At 39.8% G+C, this 14131-nt stretch overlaps 1 protein-coding gene across 1 annotated transcript in view; it reads left to right on the top strand.

The window, feature by feature from the left end:
• LOC119646743 overlaps positions 1 to 13896 on the top strand; it is a 302554-nt gene extending 288658 nt beyond the window's left edge. Inside the window, exons 4-6 of the mRNA XM_038047322.1 lie at positions 11061 to 11323; positions 11386 to 11518; positions 11582 to 13896. Of these exons, the coding sequence (XP_037903250.1) occupies positions 11061 to 11323; positions 11386 to 11518; positions 11582 to 11712 (527 nt within the window). The 3' untranslated portion in view covers positions 11713 to 13896. The remainder of the gene's footprint in view (positions 1 to 11060; positions 11324 to 11385; positions 11519 to 11581) is intronic.
• The last annotated feature ends 235 nt before the right edge of the window (positions 13897 to 14131 follow it).

The following is a 14131-nucleotide window of genomic DNA, read 5'->3' as shown; positions in this document are numbered from 1 at the left end:
AACTGTAATAGAAAGACGGATTCATCGGAAAATAGATTGGACAAAGCTTAAAAAACTTCTTGGGAATAAAGTGCAGACGTTCAAAAACTGCTTTGGCGATAGTAGTGCACTATATCACAATCTTTCAGGTGTATGCAAACCTAAAAGCACTAACCTGGGTGATTGATGAGTGATTAATGAACAGGCGTATCGTAATTCCATCGTGGGTTCGTATTTTTGGTTGGGTCGTTTCTGAGAATGGGAGAGAGAAATGATCGACCCCCCGCACTCCCCACCTTTCTAAAAAATGTCAAAACTAAGACCGGCTTTGGAAAAAACTAATTGTGACCTTTCATTTGATACCCCCCATTTATTGAAAAAAAAATTACACCCCCCTTTTTCGTGTATTAGGACCCCCTGAAATTCCACGTAGAACGATGTAACTCACTATATGCGTGAACGTTCATAGTTCCCACCTTTTCGCCGAATTTGATGTCGGACGCTATAACCGTTTCCAAGAAAAATACGTGTGGCAGACGGACAGACAGACAGATGGACAGGAAGTAAATCGATTTTAATAAGGCTTTGTTTTACACAAAATCTAAAAAATGGATAGTTAATACCCCGTATGGAGAGTTTTAGCATCATATACATCCTTCACTGGCTAGTGGCGTGGAATCGATCAAACTTTCGACAAATTCAGCTGGAATATTTCCCCATTATTCAAGAAATCGTTTCATCAAATATTTTTGGCTCGAAATGGGACCTCCGCGAAGTCTATCGTTGACATAATCCCGCACGTTCGTATTAATATTACAATCCAAGGATTGTGAAGAGGTTTTGAGTAGCTTCGAACAATTGAACACTACGGCATGTGCGTTTTTCACGCTTTATGTTCCGAGTGTTTTGACATATCTTGAATGTTTGACAAACAACCAATTTCTCTGCGCTCGCATGCAATTTTTTTACAATTTTGATGCACATATCCATCCCATATTCCCTCCACGAATAGTTCATTATTTACGTCGTCCGCCCCATAACAGCTATACCACCATCGGACTTGGTATCGTTGAGGGGAATATGGATGCAAATATATACATCGAAATTTGAAAACAATCTGCATGCCAGCGTGGAGAAATTGGTTATTTGCCAAACATTCAAGACATGCCAAAACAGTAATCCGGAACATAAAGCGTGAAAAACAGGCATGTCGTAGCAATATTAGTGAGTGGGATTATGTCGACGATAGGCTTCACGATGGTTTCATTTCATCAATTATATAATTGGCAAAATGCATCATTGAGAATAAGTTGAAAAGGTTGATTTTCTAACCGTGAATTTAAACCACCATATGCCCTCAAACGGGCAGACTACAACTTTGAGACCGTTGATAATTTCTCCTGTTTAGGGTCGAAAATCACAACCGATAACAGCTATGATGAAATTCGCGCACGGAGCCTATTTCAGCTTACAAAAAGAAAGCTCTTACTGTACAAGACGATGATCTTACCAGTCCTCATGTATTCCTCGGAAACTTGGGTTCTTAGCAAGAAAAATTGCCAACTCTTGGCCGCGTTCGAGGGAAGAATCCTCCGAAGAATTTCTGGTCCCTTACATGAAAATAGACGATTCCGTAACCTACATAACGACGAAATCTATGAGTGATAGCATGACCATCTAGTTGTGGATAAAATCCGGCTGAATAGGTTACGGTGGGCGAGTCACTTAATCCGTATGGATGAGGATGATCGAGCCCGGAAAGTCTATAAGGGCAATATCTATGGTAGAAAAAGAAGACGAGGTTGACCCTGCTTGAGATGGAGCGATGGTGTAGGTCAGAACGCCAGACAGCTATTAGGGATATCGAATTGGTGGACCTCGGCGCAAAACCAGGATATCTGCCTTTCCTTATTAAGGCAGACCTATACCGGATATCGGTTATTGCGGCGTTGATGATGATGATATGCTCTCAACTTGAAGGGAAATCTGCCTAATCACCTTTAATCACTTCCTAGTAAGAGTCAGTCTGCAGTTCAGGGAGTCCAGTCACGATTCTCACGGTATATAGCTTTTCAATTTATTTTCTCAATGTGAAGGCAAAATTTGCATGATTGACGATAAAAATGGCTCTGACTGAACCTGTTAGAAATGCCAGTTATATAATAATAATAATAATAAGAAATTTTTAGATTGATACTCCCATCACATAAACCAACCTAAACCTCCTAAAATAGCCCATTCATCGGCCTCAACGCTAAATAGCTCCCAGAGTTAGATAATGAGCAGATTCTCTGCTGAGGAAAACTTTACCAAGGTACTGAGGCAAGGCCATTACTACAATTTAGCATTTCGAAGCTTAAGAGGCAGTACTCTGGTAAAAGCTGTACTAGGGTTTTTATGCTCCATTTCATAGACAAATCTAGAATGATCAGCAAGCATCAGAGCCACCTGATATTTGCAATAGGCCATATGACTCTCCACCTTTCTCCCGGCAGTGGTATCTAGCCTTTGATTTAGAATAACTTCGAGTGCCGCAGTTAACGTAGTGCTCATTGTTCCGGTAATACTTTGGCAACATCGCAGTCTTAAAGAACTTGAGCAATCTGGAGGATTCCTGATATTATTTCTGAAAACGATGCTTCCACGTTAGCTTGGAAATGAGCTGCTTATAAATACTTGACTGTTTCTACCAGCTGGGGTAGTCATAGTCCGCGAATCATAGCAGAGGAGAGAGAATTCCTCTATATGGGCACCTCCTAGCACATCCTCCCTCAACAGACTTCCTTCCGTCCAATCTGTAGACTCAGATTTTATCCACAACCTGATGGTTGCCGTGTCGCTCATACATTTTGCCGTTATAGAGACTGCGGAATCGTCCCTTCTTATGTAGGGGCCATACAGGGTTATTTTCTCGAACGCGGCCAAGAGTTCGCAATTTTTCTTGCTAAGAAGCCACGTCTCTGAGGAATACATGAGGACTGGTGAGACGTTTCGAACGGAGCAGCTTTTGTGAACTGAACGGAACAGTTTTTGTGAACGCTTTGTTGGCAGCCAACAACCTGGCGCGAATAGGAGAAATTTTCAACAGTCTAAAACTTGTAGTCTTCTAGTTTTATTGTTCTCTCTTGACCACCGCCATTTGGTTCTCTGGTTTTTGGTGCTGACGTTGCAACCATGCACTTTGTATTGCCTCCATTAATATGCAGTCCAAGATCTTACGCCGGCTACTGGACTTGTATGAAGGTAGATTGTACATCTCGGGTTGTTCTTCAATATCATCAGCATAGGCCAGTGGTTGGGTGAACTTGAAGAAGATGGTAGCTCTCACATTAACATCAGCAACGTGGAAAACTTGGTTAAACAGGATGCATGATAAGACATCGCCTTGTCTTAGATGGTTGTGGATGTTGAATGATTTCGAAAGTGATCCTGCTGATTTTATCTGACCTCACACATTGGTCAGGGTCAGCCTTATCAATTTGGTCGGGATACCAGATTCTCTCATGGCCGGATGCAGTTTTACCTTGGCGACATTTAAGTCGATGAAAAGATGGTGAAACTGATTTTCATATTCCAAAAGTTTTGATGATGTTCTAAAAGTATGAGGCTATCCAACCTAGCAAGATTGCGGAGAATAGCTTATAGATTTTACTCAGCAGCTCCCTTTTTATGTACGGAACAGATAATGCTTCATTGTCTGGCGACTGATAAAATCTCCAAGTATGATTTCGATATTATCATATATTTGGGATATGCTTCGAAGAAGATATCCTTCTTCATTAAGAAATAATCCCCAGCGATCATCACATAGAAGTGAAGATAGGGTTTGGTAGTTGAGTTGTTGGTGTTGATTCAGCAGGCGTTTCCCAGGTTTTACGTGTCAGATTTTCCGGGAAGAAATTCGGGAAACCCTGTCCGACTGTGTTTATTTGGCTGAGCTGCAATAGCGCCCTTGTTAGAAGCAAGTCGTGCTGCAAACCTTAGATATATAATACAATTCGAAGTTGGCAACAATTCCGACATTTCTTTTATCTCGTTACTTTCTTTCACTGAAAACAATTCCACTGTAATTTGCTTTTGCAGTTCGAGTTTGATTTTGCTTGTCTATTTAACGTTTATATATATTTTAAGGCTCTTCGACAGGAATATCTTCGGTTCCTTCTGAATGTATTAATATGGTATTTTTATAAGCGGAAATCCTCTTGAGAAGTGTCACTTTTTCTACACATTGATATAAAAAGCTTGCAGTCACCTGAATAACTGTTTACTTAGATAGCTGACAGTCTTCTCTCGATAATTGACTGCTTTCCTTGAAGTGGAGCAAGCATTTGTTACACTTCTCTAATTTTCCTTTAATATATTATGGATGTATTTTGACTCGTTTCACTCTTGCGATTGCTAATATTAGAAATGTCAGTTTTCATTCAAATTATCGCAAGGATGAGATCTTGAAGAGGAATCGAAAAGGAATGACGCAACATTTGCTGGAATATTTCCCGTGTAAATGAACATATTAAACCGAGGTCGATAATTGCGCGCTGAATAGCTTCGGAGTGAGGTACAAATTTCTGCAACTCAAGTTATTTCTTAGGCTAGGCATGCTTGGACTATTTAAGAGTTTGAACCCACTACAGGGAATATTAATGAATGTTGAGTTGCTATCATTAATTATTCTGTTAAGGGAAAGTCGCACCGCGTCCTTGAAGAACTATTGTGCCCCTTTTACTGGTTATAGTGTACTTGTTGATCATAGTATCTCAAGCAGGCCTGTAACCGTTAGGAACTTTAGTATGTTCCCCACTTCCAGAAGTTTCAGCTTTGCATCTGGTATTAAGTGTTCTTCCAGATGTATCGACCTACTTTGCACAAGTGCCGGACACTGTCCTAGGACGTGCATAGAGGTTTCGTCCTCCTCCTCATAGAACCTGCAGGCAATGTCCGTAGATATCCCTAGCTTCCCTAGGGGGTAGTTCAGCCGACAATGACCAGTGAGAATTCCCACTATGATTCGAAGGTTCTTTTTGGTGAGGTTTAAGCAATCCTTTGTGCGCATGGGTTCGTATCCCCCAATAAGCACCCTGGACTACTCCATCCCTGGTAGGCCCGCCCAATATAGTTCCCTCAACCGTTTCTCTTCGTTTCTTAGATTCATAGCCATGAAACCGTTTCCGATTCCACAGAAGGGTTCTGGCCCGTGTAATCTGAAGATTTGTGCAGGTATAGGAGCAGATCGCTGACCATCAGGAACCGACGCACGCTTTCACTACGTTACCATTACGTATATACACGGTGCGCTATGATTAAGGAACGTCGGTAACGCATTTTTTTTCGTAAGTTGAAGAAACCAATAATAGGCAAATTTCAATTCGGTTTACCATAGTGTGCAAACCTTCTGGATGTGTATTGTATGTAGCCTCATTTTTGATGCCGAAGCTGGCAAAATAACTTTACCATCATCTCATGACCATCATTTCATAGCCATTTTCATCCACTTTGCCGAAATGGTTTATGGGCATAACTTGTATGTTTATACTTCTAAAAATAACATATACAATTTTCAAGACCGTATTTTAAACGGTTTTTGAGTCACAGTCTTCTAAGAATAGCTGCTCGTCGGTTATAAATGTGCTTCCTGAAGGGCCGTCCCCCACTTACTGCTCGGGTTATGCGGGCGATGTAAATAATCATAATAGTATTAGGGACCGCGTTGTATGAGTAGGTGATAATTATATTGTATTTATCTATTTATGGCACTGAAATCAGTATTTTTATTTGCGTTTTCCTCAAAACTACATTTTTTTAAATTGCTGGAATTCGAACTCGATAACATATCACCCGATCGACTTGGCTTGTTAAGGTTTTGTGTAAAACAAAACCTTATTAAAATCGGTTTACGGTCTGTCTGTCTGTCCGTCACACGCATTTTTCTCGGAGACGGTTATAGCGATTGACACCAAATTTGGTAGACAGTTGGGAACTGTGAACGCTCACGCATACAGTGAGTTACATCCTTTTACGTCGAATTTAAGGGGGGGGGGAGGCATACATGCAAAAGAGGGGTGTACATTTTTTTTCATTAAATGTAGTCATGTGGGGTATCAAATGAAAGGTCTTGGTTAGTACTTTCCGAAGACGGTCTTAGTTTTGACATTTGTTGGAAAGGTGGGGAGTGCGGGGTTTGAAAGTGATCATTTCATTAAAGGGGCCATTCTCAGAAACTACCCAACCGGAAAATCTGAAAAAATCGGGAGGATACCTTCCGTATCGATATCTGTTCAAATAAAGTTAATAATAGTATATTACTATAATTTTTAGTAATTGGCTGCAAAACTCCCCTTAAGTTCACCCTGGCACCACAAATTGCAGTAATGTAAGCTATAATATAGAGAATGATCTTACCAAGTTTGGTGGAAATCGCACTATTACTAACAAAGTTATAATACGTTAAAGTTGTTGCTTCTTTGCAAATTCAAGACAATGAATGTTAATATACCCGACAGTGGATACTCTCACATAATATATGGATATATTACGTGCTACGTACTAAGAAATACACAAAACCTTTCGTACCTGAAACGTCCAGCTTCCGGTTTCCCGTCTTCTTTTTCAGCGTATTTGATATATCTTTCTCCATACAATAAATCTCCAGTTTTTCGATTGGAGTCCGTCATTGCACATTCTAATCTAACGAACTTTTCTAATTTTTTTTTATTTTGCGTACTGTAAAAGCCACAATTACTACAGCAGTGGGGGCAACTTTTTCGGAGGCTCTGAAGATCGCGGATAGTTTGCTATGAATCGAATGTTTTCTTTCTAAAATCTCAGCATGTTCACATTACTTATCCAAAAATATAGCCTCCGAATTTCAAAACACTCGATCCATTAGTCTTTTTTAAAAAAAAATACATTAAACCTTGTACTTCCTTATGCAAGTTATAAAAAGCGAAAATTTTTCTAAGTTTGCAAAAAAATAGACAATGCAAGTAACTACAGAAACCTTTCATATGTCATGCTGCAGACGAACGTATCGATGAGGAAAAGTAGATTTTCTTTCGCAGGCCCTCATTTCAAATAGATCAGTGACACAAAATTCAAGGGTCTTTCTCCTTTAAATCTATTTTTTCTTTTCAAAAAATGTTTTATATGAATTATTTGTTATCTTGCGAATACAAAATAATAAATTTGGAAATTTTGAGCTTCAATGATGCCTTTTCGGTTGATTGAAAAAAAATTAAATAAAGTAAAATATTGTTCTATATCAACCCGCCCGTACTTGTGGGTTCAGTACTGTATTTCCCAGTATTAGATTTTTTTTTTTTAAATTCGTGTGTTTTATGTTTTCTACCTCTTCTCTGATCCATATCGATGTTTTCACTTTAAAAATATTATGAAAACTTACAGCGTGCTGGAAAACCTGCCGCTGACAACTACCATAAAACACGCTCTCCCGAACCGGGGCATATTTTTAACAGGATCTTACTGACTGCGAAATTTCGGTCCAGGTAAAGAAGTATCACAATTATTCAGTTCAAACTTCTGATATAGAGAAAGCTTTTCCTGCACCCTGCTCGAACAAGGAAAGTGTCTAGGTGACTGCAACAACAAGGATGTAGGTATATTTTTAGAGTGACAGGTTTGCTCAGCACTGCATCTTCAACTCCCTTCTCATCGGTGTCACACTATTTTCTGTTCAGTTGGGCTTCGAATGACCGACCACGAACGTCTAATCAGATGGATCATATCGCGATTAGCAATAGTGTAGGAGGATGATGGGCATCGTCAGTATCATCATCAATGGCGCAGCAACTGGCATCGCGACATCCCTGTTTTGCGCGAGGTCCGAAATTCGATATACCTAAGAGCTGTCTGGCCTCCTATCAGAATTGTTGATTCTCTCAGGGTTCCTTTATCCAGGAAGGATCCAAGGATGATATTATTAGGGTGGTTGTGAAGTTCATTTATAGAAACTTCAGCTAAAGGAACTCTGTTAGTTGCGGTCATTGGTAAGAAGGTGTTTGGGGAATTATGGCTTAAGTTTTTGCCAGCTTTTGCAGAGGAGCCTCGAAGGTTGTGCCTCTGCCCTCTGAAGTTAAAGTCGCAAGTTGATTTTGAGAATGTGTCTTTATTTATTATCAAATTCTGCTTAAATCCTATTATTGCTTACACATCTAATTTTGAATTTATATGAAAATCGTGCAGGATAATGTTGTATGTGGAATTCATTCTCCCAATATATATAATTTTTCTCAACAATAAGCTGAAAACGTTGAAGGGCCACTTCACCCTGACTCTGACTCGTATAATATTCGGAGAAGTTTCACCTGCAAGATACGAACTGCTCCTCTAAATAGAAGTGAGATTATCTTTAACGGCGTCGAAATTGGCGGTCTGTCTCCAGAAATTGTCCATGCAACCCCTTGTGCATAGTTTATGCATCTCGAGTACGTGCAGTAAAAGTTAAAGGTACCAAGGTTATTGCGGACAAACAAATACCTATTATCAGAGCGACATGTGTTGTCACACAATGTCAGTTGCTATATCAAGGTAAGACCTGAGAGGGATGTGAATGATAAAGCGTTCAATGGAGGACGTCATCCTCCCTCCTGTTGTACGGAAGGTCGCGGTTCAAATCTTCCTGGTGGCAATGGGGTTTGTATCGTGATTTGACGTCGAATACCAGTCGACTCAGCTGTGAATGAGTACCTGAGTCAAATCAGGCTAATAATCTCGGATGAGCGCAATGCTGACCACATTGCCTCCTACAGGGTATTATAATCCTGTAATGTACCGTTACGGTCTGAATGAACTGCTCTAACACACTTCAAGGCCCTGATCTAATTGGATTGTAGCGGCAACGATTATTATGGAAACAGTTTAAAGAAGGTGACCGCCACTGTTATTCCATAATTCCAAGCTTTCAGCAACCCATGTCAGCAGAAACGGCAGTAGATAGGTAACAAATTTAAAAAGGATAGCAAATCCATAGTGGGTAATGCCAGTGGGTCGCTCTATAAGTACATGGTGTAGAATAGGAGAAGGAGTGCTAATTACTTGATTGTTGGGGGGAGGGGGGGTTTAAGCACATTGCGGCAACCGACATCTCTGGCGCGTAGGTGTGGTTGTTGAGATTTTATAGCAACCATGTACTTCAAGGAGGCAAGTATCAGAATAAGTCAGGTTAAGATGAATACCATGGTGACGCAGCAGTTACGAAAGAAGTTTGGACGATTATTGGATCCAGCACCATAACCGAAGAAAATTTTCCTGAGACCAAATCTAAAGTAAAAGAAGTGTGAAAAGCTCTCTATAATTGATGCAATCATAAATAGCATCAGCCCACAAATCAATCCGAACGTATGTTTTAATTCCATTGTAAACTAGTTGCTACACAAAAGTATCCTGTGTTTAGAGTCATACAGAATTTTTGAAAGCTGCCGCCATGTAAATTTTTGTTAGGAACTTCGACGAACTAAGAAGGTGACATCACGTATAAAAAGAAGAAATTTGGGTGAACGAATCAATATACATATATAATCGACCTGCAAGTTTTGCCAAATCGTAAACGGGCTGCGGCAGTGCACACCCCGCTCCGCAATCTGGGAATCCGGTTCCCGATCGAATGGAAATGTTAGAACAGATAGGTCAGTTGGAGATCTCGCCAGCTGATGACTATTGTGTACTTATATCAGAACCATTCGTCCAATTCATAATGGAGAGTCACATCATCATCGATTTATCAAAAGAGCAAATAAAGTGCGGAGGGGATACATTTCTTAAAGCGGTTTATCAATTGGTGTTAAAAATATGGAACGACGAATGAATATTAGGTGTTCGGTACATAAGCATTATTTGTCCCATATATAAAGAAGCAAGGTGTGCGAGGCTACCACTCTGCAGCTAGAAATTTCCCTGAGGTCCTCAAAGGAGGGTTTACCTAGTATCCATAGGATGACTCCAGCTAGAACTGAGCAATCGTAAAGGACGTGCCTGATGCTTTTCCCATTTTTCCGCAGATTCGGCAAAGCAAATTGTAGGGTATGCCGGGTCAGCATGGTCTTGTACAACAACGAAATCAACTCAGAAACAACATGAAAAATCTAAAAAGAAATATCTATGGTAAGAGGTCAGGAGGTAGGGCCAGCCTTCGATGATTGTGGGTGGAAGATGCCAAAAATTTGTATGGTTTTGAATTTTCTATTGCGGCAGGGCTTAGACAGTAATACGAATACAGGGCTTAGGATCTTCATGAAAATGCGCGCAATAAAAGAGGATTGTCAATGATGATGATGCTGACCCGATACTCAAATTTCAATCCCTTTTCAGGAATTCGGTCTATGAAGGCAGAATAAAAAGCTGAAAACACGAAATATCCCTACTATTTGTTAAGCCTCCATATTCCCTCATTTTACATATAGGACCTATTCACTTTGTATTCACATCTACATCTGTGACCCTAGTTAAAGTAACAAGATCGTTACTTTATAAAAAAGAACAAATTCAAGCTTTTCAAAAACAAAATTTATTTTGGCAGAGTTTCTATTTAGGAATCCAAATTACAACTCGTCTAATCCTACTTCTGATTCTTAATTTATTGTTAAAAAGTACTTATTCTAACTGAATCGCATCCGACATGTGTTGCAATTAAGTTAGAGTATGGGAATGTTTAATATGTGCAGCTAAGCAAATTATTCTGTGAGTAATATCTGTAAGCAAATTCACATTTACAGAAAAATGAAAATTCTAGAATGAAAGTGGATACGCCTTGCATGTGTCTTCCTGTAGTATCTATAAGTGTTGGGTGGATGATGCCGTAACTCCCTCGTCGCACTAAGGCAAGTTTCAATAGAGCACTTCACTTTTTCTGCATCAAGAGTAAACACTATGTCGTCTGCCCGCTTCCTTGCTGACTGGTTTTCTACTGTAGGCCTGTGTAGGCATTTTCTTCAACGAATCGTTAAATTTCCGACGGAAATCTCAGAGTACAGCTATTTGGAAATCTTGTGTTCAGTTACATGCACTACCAAATACTTTTTCATGGATGTCCAGCGTTTTGATAATGGTCTTCAATAAATTTATTACAGCTCTACCGGATAAAGGGCCAAGCATATCAGGAGGAAGAGCGCGGTATCAAATCGGAGACACTGTTCGCGTCAATTGCACTTCGGGAAGATCCAAGCCTGCGGTTTCCTTAAGCTGGTATGTAAATGGTGAGCCAGCAGAAACTCATATGCTTCGCAATTATGAAAACAAAGTAACTGGTCGAGAAGGATTAGAGACGTCTATTCTGGGACTGGAGTTTCGTGTGGAGCAGCATCATTTTAGGAACGGTGACATGAAATTGAAGGTGATTTGATCTTTGAATGTGCAGGAATTAGTTAACTCAATATTGATGTTTTTCCTTTTCAGTGTGTTGCACGACTGTCGTCAATATATTGGCGCAGTAATGAAGAAAGTGTTGAGGGCGATAAACCGGTCAAAGCTCCTGTTCTTGAGTCCAGGGAGACGTTCTCCTTCGACTCACGAGCAGATCCTGTTCAAGGTATGTCCTTCCGGGAATTATTTGTAACCAAATTTTTATCGCTTTTCGTTCAACCCACCGCAGCAAGCAATTCAAGGATAATTGCGCCAAACGTCGCTGCAACTGTAATGTGCGCGTATTTCAGCATAATATTCGGGATCCTGGTGCACAGGTCGCTCACAACACTCCCGGATAGAGCGAGCCTGCACAGGTAGCTATTTATTCAACAAGAGCCAAAGCCATAAAGCCGCGAGGTTTAAAAGTGTGGATTTCGAGTCGCCTATGAAACTGTACCTATTATACGTTACGTTAGATAAGATAAATTTAGAGTAGTAGGGCAAGGTGAAATTCGTGTATGATATGGAGAAAGCAGTGTACTGTTGCCCAGCTGACTTGAAATTATTGTATGTATGCATTTTACAATAGAATTTAAACAGATTCATGAATCAAGGAGGTAACATTTCATCAATGAATATTCTGTATCGTTCCCCCACAGACTTGTAGACGAAACATATCGAAATCTATTGCCAAAGAGATTTATAGAGTTACGAAGAAGTAAGAGTAAATTTAAAGTAAATATAAACTAAGTAAGCATTAGTACGTCCCATTTGACTCCGCAGCTTCGCTCCGCCAGCTGCACTTGCAGGCATTCGACCACTCATGTGAGAACCATAAATCCATCAATGCCTACTATCTCAAAATGAATTGAAGCCCCCAGCGTTTATTTGATTCTCCGTTTTTCCACACACTGCCACCATCACGTTTGCCGGAGCCGTTGTCCCCGCTCCTTTTTCCAGGCAATGGCAATGGCAATGCGAAAATGATGATACCTCTGGGAGTACGCAGTACGTTTTCCGTGAAGGGGCAGTACGTAGAGCAAATTTCATTTGCAATTTAACTTTGTCTGTCCCTCGTCCGAGGTGGTTAAGCTCTCCTACGTAGCGATGGCTGTTGTATTTTTATTTGAAGAAAATAACCTTTTTTTGCTGGACAATAACCTCAAATTTGTAATAAGAATTTATTTTGAGCGGATTACTTTCATTTGGAGCGCCTTAGGGTTTGGTGAACTACTTAGAATGGGCGAGCAGTCAGGATGCTCCGTTCTCTTGTTTTCTTAATACGATTAGATGGTAGTCGTGAAAGGACGTATCATTGATGCTGGAAAGCCGTATCGCTGAGACAAGTTCAATGGAAATAAATGTGCAGCATTTTCATGGTAACACGAGCTGAAAGATCGAGGCCTAAAGGAAAATCAGAAGACCATTTTTTTGCCAGATTCTTCAAGTCTTCGTCTCAAACTGATTCGAAAACTTTTGCCGGCAATTGAATTGTACAAACTCTTTTTCAGAACTAAAGTTTGAATGGGTTATAATCATTCATGAATACAAAATGGCCAATTTACCCAGCATTTATGGCTATTCACTAGATGATTTCATTCTCCATCCGGGGGAGGTATTATTTTCGCATTTGCTCGGAGAGCTATTATTCCGTATTATTGTAAGAGTTACACTAGTGAATGAAAGGGTATTAGGATGGGCTTTTGTATTATTCTCAGCAAATACAGACTATGCAAATTGGAGAATTCCACTATTTACTGAGCAAGAATGAAAGACCAGATAACTAAGTCAGCCTCTCAAAGAAGAAGGAAACTTGAGGACGAAGTGATAGCAGCAACCACTAGATACTATTTTCAACTCGTTCCCAGTTTGGAATGTCTTAATCCTCTCTCACATAACTGGTGATGCATTCAATCAAGGTATGCAAGCAGAGGAAGTCCACTAAAACATTTTCACATTTACCAGAATATAATAACCGAGTTTTGCCTAATGAGATACGTTTTCTACTTGATGTTGGTTATTGTTGGCTAAACGACTCAAAACATCGATAGCCATGTATTAATAAGGAAATAAAATCTAATTTACGGAATATATTATTACTCAGAATCACGTCCTGTGAGGATGAGCAATTTGAGCGATGTATCTAAAATTATTGGGCCTTTGAGGGAAAACATGGATGATCCCGAGATGTAACTAGACTGGACAATGTCATATTATGGAAGCATAGACTTATGATTGTATTGGCATCAACTTAGGTATGAATACTCGAATTCGAAAGAAAACTAATCGTAATCGTGGCTACGACGAATAGATGGGGGATGGAAGTTAGTTTTGAGAGAAAAGCTCATATTCCGAAAGCGAAGGATTTCAATGTAATTCTATTTTCTTCATCCAACGCATCTCAGGGAAAACGAGAACAATTCATTAGAATCCGTGAATGCCAACATATAGCTCTTAATGATACTGATTTAGTAGGTCATGCCATATTCCTTGTATAGTAACTGGAGCGCTGTAGCATCTTTTCAATCTTTTTCTGATGAACATTCGATATGTAGTTGCACGCCACGCGGTTTTTCTTTTTAGTTATATAGCCGAAATTTTCATTCGTATTAATCATTTTTCAAAATGCAGAATACAGATGGAGTTCGCAAGCATAATGTTTATCCTGCAATATTCATAGAGAAAATCTGATCCCGTCCTTCTTATCCTTATCAATTTTAATGAAAAATTTTTGATCTTTAACTGCCACAGTACCTCAAATATATACGTTACAGGGCTCTTCGCTACCGCTCCATCG

The sequence above is a fragment of the Hermetia illucens genome, chromosome 1 (assembly GCF_905115235.1).
Source record: "Hermetia illucens chromosome 1, iHerIll2.2.curated.20191125, whole genome shotgun sequence".
Taxonomy (NCBI): Eukaryota; Metazoa; Arthropoda; class Insecta; order Diptera; family Stratiomyidae; genus Hermetia; species Hermetia illucens.
Note: the sequence above shows the minus strand (reverse complement) of the source record. Positions and strands in the feature narration are given on the sequence as shown.